Genomic DNA, 9,614 nt, shown 5'->3' with positions numbered 1-9,614 from the left:
AGTTTCCGCGCGTACCATACTTAAAACCCGCAAAGACAATCCACGCTCCGCCCACTCACTTCACCCGCGATGGTCTGACATAATTGTTGTTAACTTTATTTAAATTTCTTTCTACCCAACAGCGAAAATTATAAAAAAAAATTGTCGAGCTAAATTTTACATTCCCCAATTTTTACTGGTTATGAAAAAATAACCCCGTGATTGATAAAATGAAAAAAAAGTAGCCTGAGATTCGAACCGGTAAACTTACATATTACGGCAAACATACTAGAATACTGCGCCAAACTAATATTATATATATTATGACAAGACAAAATTTGATATTAGTTAATAAGTATCTGTCATATTCGGCGTGACAAACTTTTATATTTAAACGTTATGACAGGAGAAGAAAAATATTGGGTTGCCCAGTAAGTTCGTGCCGCTTTATAAGGAAAATTGAAACCCTGTTCTCTTAAATTTTTGGAAATGTTTTTAAATTATATTGGTACGACTCTATACCTAAAACGTCTTTTATTATTGGATAAAATTTTAAAAATTAGGTTTTATCTCAACCAATGAAATGAAATTATTCACAATATAGAAATTTTTGTGACGTTTGATAATGGTGGAAATCCGAAAATGAATCCACTTCAGCTACAGTCTATTGTAAGCTTTATATCGAAAATCAGAACGAACTTTCCGGACAACCTATAATGTTAATACAAAGTGTCAAATGAATGTAACAGAAGTAGTTTATTCCAAATTGTACTACAAGTATATAGAGATAGAGTTCAATTTTGTCAAATGTACCGATATTTTTGCGCACCATGACTGCTTCGTTACTTATGACGCTGTGGCTGCTACGATATTTATGAGCATCTTGCATGTACTCATATATTTGACGCTGTGTATGTACCGATGTATTTGAGCAGGGTGGATGTATCTATTATTTTGAGGACTTTTGTTGTACCGATATAATTGGATACTTTTGATGTACCTATATATTTGCATATCTTGTCTGTGACGATCTATATGACGCTGACTGTACAAACATGCCAAATTCTTCAAGGTAAATGGTAAATATTAAGTAATTCCCAAAGCACCAGCAATTGAACAATTTTAACCATTTAAATTGGCTTGATATTTAGTATAAAATGGTTTGCACAAAACATGAAAAAGATTCAATAATAAAACTTAACTTAAACATTATTTAGGTTGTGTGTAGAATATCTCTCTATTATTGTTTCAAATATTGTAGATCAAACTGTAAATTGGTCATGTCATGACAAGTTTTTCAAACTAATTTGATTTATGATTCTATCATAAACATTTCACAAAAATGGGCAGGCAATAAAAGTTCCTATTTGTACCTGTAAAAACTAATCATAATTTTTTACATGGTTTGTGAGTTCCATCGTTGTAGAGAATTGCAAAGAAGTTTTTAAGTAAATGGGGAGAGATCCATATAATAAAAAAAAAACAGTTTTTTTTTAATAAGGTATGTAATTAGGTGAAAAGCAATAATTAAATTGATTACTTACTTGAATCAATTAATTACAATTTCATTCTGTTGCAGATGAATGAATGCACCTCTTCGAATTCTATATAAATATTAAAAGAAGGAATCTGCTTCAGCAGTACTGGCTGCATCTCACTGCAACATCTTTGCTACAAAGTTTGATTGTTTGAAATATTTTAATTCTAAACTAAATTTTGAAAAATAACTTATTATATGAGTTAGTTTAACCGCAAATCTAAAAAAGAGCCACCATGTTACAGGAAATGCTAGTAACTATGTTAATGTCAATATTGATATATAGATGTGTAAACTATAGATTTATTGTTTTATATTAGTTTGATATTAATAATATGACAATTTTTAGAAATATGTATTAGACTTTAATATAAAATATACACTAGCATAAGTTTTTGTCGAAATTGGGAAATGCAGTGTATAGAAAATAAAAATATACTAAAATGCTTTGTAAATTAGTTAATTGTCTTTTTTTATGTATTATGATAGCATTAAGAGTTAATAAATAAATAAATAAAATATAGGGAATAAAGTATCAAGTACAAAAGATAAAAAAATACCATTTAGTGAAAAATATGAAACAAAATTAATTTATTAAATTTGGATTTTACTAATATCACAACTTATATCTTAAACTTTTTTTGAAATAAGAATTAAAAAATTAAACAGAGATTGTACAATTTTCTTATAAGTAATTTAAATTTCAACACAGGAACTTTACCCCAAAATGATGCCTCCTAAGCTTATTATTTTTCCTCGTTAAGGAATCTATAGGTTACACATCTATGGAGAATAGTAATAACAAAAGAGTTAAAATGCGGAATCTTTAGGTTCATGATAATTTTATGAATTTATTTGAGAAGTAAAACTTAAATATTGTATTCTATTTTTACATTACATTATATTTAACATGACTTGTACATTTGCAATGTTTTGATAGGAAAAGTTTGGATTAGGGGACTATTTGGAGCGTCGGCAGTGCAGTTTGCGCTTGACCTGATCATATTTTACATATCCAGGTACGATCTCCGCTATATAGTAATGCGTTCTTTGAATTTCATGATAACATCCACCCGACATTCTTACTGTAATTACAAATTGTATACAACTGCATAGAAATGCAAAGATATGTGTGAAGTCAACCAACCCTCACTGGCTCTGCGTTGTTGAATAAAATCTAGTCGCATTCTTGAGGGTAGGCTCAGAGCTCCTCAGTGGAATATAGTGTGTCCGTATAGTGGAGCTTGATGATGACGATTTGTTTTGCTTCAATGCATATTGTCTTGTTAGCAATTTTCTAAATATTTTACCAACAGATAGGAGCTAATCTCTTTCCAGTGTTATTCTATTTCTCCCGACGAGAGTGGCACTACTACTCCAGTTCTATCAGAAAATATGAGCTATCAAATAAACAAACTGGAACAAATGAGCATTTATCAAAGTTGGGGTATTTTGTTAGTGAACTAAACAATAATGGTATTATTACGAAAACAATGAGCATTATGTTGCATTCTTAAAATCTGTTCGCTTTAGTCAGAAGATTAAATAAAGTTGCAATTAACGAAATTGTTTTATTTTTCCAAAATTGTTTTCCCTCGAATAATACTTTCAAATGTCAAAAAGGAAACTGACAGATTGATTTTTTTTAGGTTGGTAGCAACGTAGACTTGTTCATGTTCATAATATTGCTAGCATTGAAAATGTCAATTTTTATTTTCCGTTTGTGTATCTAATTAGTCAAATTATTTTTAAATTATGCTATTATTAAAAATATAAACAATTTTTTGATACTTAGAATACGTTTTTCGTTGTATCATTATTGCGTTACGTAGTCAAAAAATTGACAAGTTATTGAGTAATTGCTTAAAAAAACATATTAAAATTTGAGTATTAAATTAATATTTAAATCCATTAAAGCATTTAAATGGAGCAATTATTTACGTATTTTATTAATTAAGAAAATGTTTAGCAAATAGTCGTAAAATTGGATCTGGAAATAACCAAGTTTCTTCGCATTCACACCGGGTAATTTTATGCAAGCCAAAATTTCTTTCTTCTTTGAACCTTCTTTGCAACTAAAAAAAAATAATATAACGTAAAATTAAAAATGTAGGAAAAGATAAATGACTACATATAATAATAGGTTATTACAACTTAAAAATTATTTAAGCCACATTTTGGACAGTGAATCATCTAATACCCAATATAGTTTATTTTAGTTTGGTATTGCTATCATTATAATTTAGATTATTGTACCAATATAGTTATTATATAGCAACACCAAACTAAAATAAACTATAATATATTGGGATGATAATGTAAATTATTTTTTTTGTCATTAACATTTTCAAATACTTACGTTTTCCCTTTCCAAAAGCATTTCCAGCACTCCTGTGCATTCATCAATCCGGAGCCAAAGAAGAAGTTATTGTGTGCACTTTCAATATGCAAGTTGTCCATCGCTGTGGTAAGATTCACCGTGTCTACTGGACTTGCGATAGGCGTTACTGCATTCCAGCGATTCCTAAACAATAAAAATAATAAAATCTTACTGCCGTAGGAAAATTTACTTACTGGTGATTTAAATATTTGCTTAGTGGAGATTTTCCATAATGAATTTTCATTAACTTGTTCAATGACCCGTTAATATTTTACCATTATTTTTTTTTTATCAAAAATCTTTATTGTTCCACAAACTAAATTAATTTGAAAAGTAAAATCTGCTCCGAGTTCGAGAAAGTGCAAGCAAAAATATTTACATTACAGTTTCATGTCAAAACGTAGGAAAATACCTCCAAAAGTTTTTATTAATCCTGGTCTTCATGATGTATGTAATGTTCCACCAGACGATCTCCGCTGCCATGGTGATGAGCACGAGGGGCGGGACGTCGTCGTTAGTGGGCGGGGCTGGGCGAGTGGGTGGCGCTGCGCGTCAGCCGCTCCGGCACCGGGGAGAACCGGCACCTTCGTCTTGTGGTGTTTTAGGAACCGTAGCTGTCGCTGATTACTCACGTGCCAAACCTGCAATATAATCAACATAAGTTGTCACTCGCGAATTCTATTGAAAAAGACTTAATTGATAGCCTATACGTTCTTCCACAGTATGTTTTAAATTTTGTAACTCTACACCTCTCAAGTCAGTTCTAATCGGTGATTCCGAAGTGACTAAGACATCACGTTTAATGTTAGATTCCCAAGTAAGATGTAGCCGATCGCGAGTTCGATTCAAGTATATACTCACAGCTTAGTGGCTTGATGTACAACGGTGACGTCATCGTAGTTGTCAGCCAGCACAGTGAAGAGAGCAGCAGCGCCGCGCTCCGCCGCCACCGCGCACAGCTCGTGTCGCACCAGCAGGCACGCGATTGTACACATCACATCACTTACCAACGGTGGCTTCATGTTATCTAACACAAATATACTTCACTAGAACATGGAATATTCTAGAAATTACGAGCACAAGAGGAATCTAATACTTTATTTCAACAAGGGCATACATCACCAACATCAACCACGACCACAGACAAGTTTCAAGTGGAAGCAATTCTCTGTATAGTCTGCTGAATGCATTCCGGAGGCCTAATTTTACTCTTCTTTTCCATCCTTTTGTTCTAAGGATGGGAAGGACAAATGAGGAGAATGGAAGAAGAGGATTAGGCGGTTTGGAGAAGGATACCACACACAAGGCAACCCTCAAGTGAATAGTATTTATGGGTTTCGTATGATAAGTATGTGTGCGGGAGGACAAATTCTATTTGTCTTCTTCTTTATCCCATTTTCCAAATAAGAAATGGTGGGATAGGTAAATTAATGTCTCATCGGTCTATTAAACCATCCCAACCCATCTGTAACCTTTTAACTTATTCAAAATGTCTATGGGCAGAGATCACTTTCCAGAAATCAGTTGGCCATTTGCTCGTTTTCTAAAATAATTAATCTAAGATATTGTAAAATAATCTTACTTTCAAGCAGCCTTGTCAACGTATCGAGAAGCTCCGCGCCAAGTTCACGAGCATGTTCGTGAGCTTTGCCAAACTCCACGCGCACGTCGTCGTCTAAGGTCAACTTTCTGATAACTTGTAGGCATTCGCTAATAAACTGAAATACACAATTTATTATTACCGAGTTGATAATTGTTCACTTAGACCTTTAACATATATTAAGAAACTGACTTTGTAGCCTATGACATCGGCTTCACGGATTTAAAAAATAAATCGAAGCCTATGTGTTCTTCCAGACTATGTTCTACATGTATGCCAAATTTCAGCGAAATCCATGCAGCCGTTCTGAAGATATCTTCAGTACTTCAGAGTACAAACATCCATCCATAAATTCTCATTTATAATATTAGTTAGATTGTGCCAGTTTTTTTCTCTCAGTGACATTTAAAGTAATTTAAAAAACAGCATCTTTTTCATTATTAACATTCAAGTAAGATTTCCATTTTAAATCTAGTAAATTTATAAGCGCAGGATAAATACCCTCTTTGCCTGCTCTTACTCTATGAGCAATATATTTGTTGCATTCTCTCTGAAAATTGAAAAATCTTTGTACATTTTTTAAGTGTATGATGTCAAACACAAAATCACACCTTATTTCGCTAAAATCGCTGCTTGTTAGCCCCCTTCTGTTATAAAAAAAATTGGAGTTATTATTGCCCATGGGCATCTGCTACAAGTTAAAAAGTAACAGATGAATGCATTTAGGCAATGGTCTACAGTTAATGGACAGAGGAGGGACTCACAATAAGATGTCTATTCCTCATTGGTATGGGAAGGCTTGCCATATCCACTTTCCCCTTCCCATCCTTTCCTTATATGAAAAGAGGTATTTTATGTAACTTTATACTATTAATTTACAAAAATTTCTTTAATACTGAGACCAGAGAGCAATTTTGTTTGTAATTTACAATTTTGCAAAGCACCAATAGCCTAATGATTACAAGTACAGATTTCCAATCATGTGGTCGAGAATTCTAATACTAGAGGTTACTTTGAATGGTGCAAGTAATATTAGTAAATAATCAAAAAATCTGCTAATTCTTAAAAATTAAGAAAAAATTATCAATAGAAAATAGTTACCATCAATATATCCAATTGTTACAAGATTGGTTCATCATTGTTTTGGGCTGCATTTGACAACTCCTTGAGTTTTTTAACAGTTAAACTCACTTGATGTTCTTCACCAGTGTTTAAATTTAGATCCTTGATAATATTAGATAAATCCACACCCTGTAAAATAAATTGTATCTATTAGGAATAGTGGGTTTTATTATTTTGTTCCTTTATTCAGCAGAACTATGTATACTAGAACTATGTATTTAGAACTTTAATTCTATTAATTATAATTTAAAACAATGAATATTTCATGAATTTTAGTGTTATTTTTATTTGGGAATTTATTTTACCTGTGCTTCAAATTGAGCAATTGCTTCTTTAATAGCCTCCTCGGGGCTAATATCAAATTCATCCATATTCTCCTTTACAACTTCATCGTAAGTTTCCTGAGTTATAACAAGAACCATTTTTTACGTTCTAATGAAGTATTTTAGTTATTTTAATTCACAAGATACTTTTTTCCACTGTTAATCAAATTTATTTGAACAGCCGGTGATTCACAGAAGTTTTGAAAAAAATTCTTTTTGATATACACGACATTGACAATTGACAAGCTGTCATAATAAACTGAGCTACTGAAAGACTTGTAAATTTTACACATGGTGACATTTCGTGTAGGTAGACCATATACTCTTTGATTTAGGCTTTCAATATAAAAGAAAGCTACTGAAAAAGACTTGTAAATTTTACACATTTGGTAGATTTATGGCAGTGAAATTTGTGACAGATCATTAATTTTATTTAGGGCACCTTAAATTTGTATTTCAAAAATAAAATATAGCAACTTATTTATCATTAACTTAAAAAATCAAATTATTTTTAAATTATGCTATTATTAAAAATATAAACAATTTTTTGATACTCAGAATACGTTTTTCGTTGTATCATTATTGCGTTACGTATAATATTACGTAGTCAAAAAATTGACAAGTTATTGAGTAATTGCTTAAAAAAACATATTAAAATTTGAGCATTAAATTAATATTTAAATCCATTAAAGCATTTAAATGGAGCAATTATTTACGTATTTTATTAATTAAGAAAATGTTTAGCAAATAGTCATAAAATTGGATCTGGAAATAACCAGAGAAATAATTGAAAATTAAACATAATTAAAAAATACATATTATTTACGTTGTTCAAAAAATGTCTAATTTAATTAATTAAATTACATAAAACTAATATATGTACTGAATTTTGCATTTTTCATGCTAATCGCGTGCACACAATTCCTGGACATAATCATGTTCAAGCTATTATTTAAAATTAAAAATAATTGAAATAGAAAAAACATGGCAGTAACACGTAGTTAGACTTAAATGGCGTTTGCATTGTCTTCTTTTTCATCAACACTGTAAAGAGGTCCATAAAAATATGAAACCTCCTTGGATGAGATGCTACGTGTTTGCGTGCATTAAATTCATGATATGAATGTGTCCGGGATGATCAACTGTTACAAAACAAGAAAACTTCTCGTGACAACAAAGTTTCTTCGCATTCACACCGGATAATTTTATGCAAGCCAAAATTTAGACGTAATTCCAAGCAGGGCATTCAAGTTACGGTAAATAATTGATCAATAGGGTAGACACGACAAAATATTAAAATTGAGCCATTCTAAAATTTACACAAAAAGCTAACAAATACAACTTCTATTTGTTATTTTAAAGCGGAGAAGAAAACAATTGGAACGTACTCACCAAAGTTGACATTATAAAACTTGATCACACCGTCACGTCGCGTCTTACTTACGTATATTATACGAAATACCGAAAACAAAGGGTTAATTTGTCCTTTTAAACAAGGGTAGTTACAATTTCCAAAAATATGTTTCTGGTCGTATGACTAGCCAATTAAAGAAATAACAATGGAAACACATCGTATCAGGATGTACAAACAAGGACGTGGGAGTTTCACTATTCCACTACTGATCTTAAGGATCAGAAGCAGGGAAAATTAAAAAAAAAACAATCTCTTATACACTACTACAGTACTTTTTGAATTAATAAGAAAACTAACAAAATTGATTGAATTAAATTAACACTTAAATGATTTCGAAATATAACATCAACTTGTTCAACTATCAGAGTTAAAATTATTAATTATTTTGGCTAGTCAAACGGGCAGAGCTTCCGCTGGCTTCAGTGTTCGGTGGCGAGTGTGGCCCGAAAATGAGGGTGCGGGATCTTATATTGGCATCACACCACCATGTCGGAGGAAGTCATTGTGATTATATTTAAAGTAGGAAGTTATTTAGTAGCCATTGTCAACTAAATTACTGTTTAACGCATAGTGTGCAAAGTTTAATGTTTATTGATATTGTAAAAGCTTCTAATAAGTTTTAATTTGATTTTACTTTTTAAGTTACGTTTTTCCTAGACTAAATAACATTATTATCGTAATTTAAGTAACGACCAATCAGAGCAGAGCACCTGGCTTGAGAGGGGTCGAGGCACCATCTTTATATAAGGCGTTTTGACAGTTGTTACGAATATAGTCGTGAAGTGAAGACGGATCGAGTTGCTTGGACTTTGTCGTCGAGAAAAGTGTTTCTCCGACTGTTTCTGCGGCAGTTGAGTTTACTACGGAAAGTGACGCCTCCGCCGTCTGTCGGCGTTCGACGGGTCAACACCTTACTAGCCGAGGCACGGCAGAAGAACACTTCTGCTGTGGGTGCCGACTGGAACGGACATAGAACCATCGCGCGTTACTTGAAGATTGAATTGTCATTTGAAGATTGAAAAGTGGACGATGAACCCTTCTGCAATCGGCAACCTCCTGCTCCTCCATAGCGGAGGCATACCCACTGAACCCCTCGGTTCCTATGGTGTTTATTATTTTATTGGATTTATTTTAAAATGTTTTTAACTTGTATACAGATTTCACTTTTTAACCTTTTAATTTTACATTTTTTAATTGTTTTAATGTTTTTTACCTTGATGTAAGAAAAGAGTGTGATATAATTTTAAGACTATGTAATT

The 9,614-nt window shown here is 32.1% G+C and overlaps 1 protein-coding gene and 1 pseudogene across 1 annotated transcript; both read right to left on the bottom strand.

The window, feature by feature from the left end:
• Nucleotides 1–3,446: 3,446 nt before the first annotated feature.
• LOC106125691 (uncharacterized) lies at nucleotides 3,447–4,456 on the bottom strand. The gene is made up of 3 exons (XM_013322985.1): nucleotides 4,309–4,456; nucleotides 3,876–4,040; nucleotides 3,447–3,591 (listed from the first exon to the last, which is right to left on the bottom strand). The coding sequence occupies exons 1-3, from the start codon at nucleotides 4,377–4,379 to the stop codon at nucleotides 3,450–3,452; spliced, it is 378 nt and encodes a 125-aa protein (XP_013178439.1). The 5' UTR covers nucleotides 4,380–4,456; the 3' UTR covers nucleotides 3,447–3,449.
• A 36-nt stretch (nucleotides 4,457–4,492) lies between these two features.
• Nucleotides 4,493–7,319, bottom strand: LOC106125665 (armadillo repeat-containing protein 6 homolog; annotated as a pseudogene).
• Between the last annotated feature and the right edge of the window lie 2,295 nt (nucleotides 7,320–9,614).

This window comes from Papilio xuthus, unplaced genomic scaffold (assembly GCF_000836235.2).
Source record: "Papilio xuthus unplaced genomic scaffold, Pxut_1.1 DF825783.1, whole genome shotgun sequence".
Lineage (NCBI taxonomy): Eukaryota > Metazoa > Arthropoda > Insecta > Lepidoptera > Papilionidae > Papilio > Papilio xuthus.
This window is presented reverse-complemented; position numbering and strand designations above follow the sequence as displayed.

Coding starts and splice junctions, on each gene's coding strand:
- LOC106125691 (XM_013322985.1), bottom strand. CDS start 4,379: ATGGCAGCGGAGATCGTCTGGTGGAACATTACATACATCATGAAGACC. Junction 4,041..4,308: donor ATTAATAAAAACTTTTGGAG/GTATTTTCCTAC, acceptor TTTATTGTTTAG/GAATCGCTGGAATGCAGTAA. Junction 3,592..3,875: donor TGCTTTTGGAAAGGGAAAAC/GTAAGTATTTGA, acceptor ATTTTTTTTTAG/TTGCAAAGAAGGTTCAAAGA.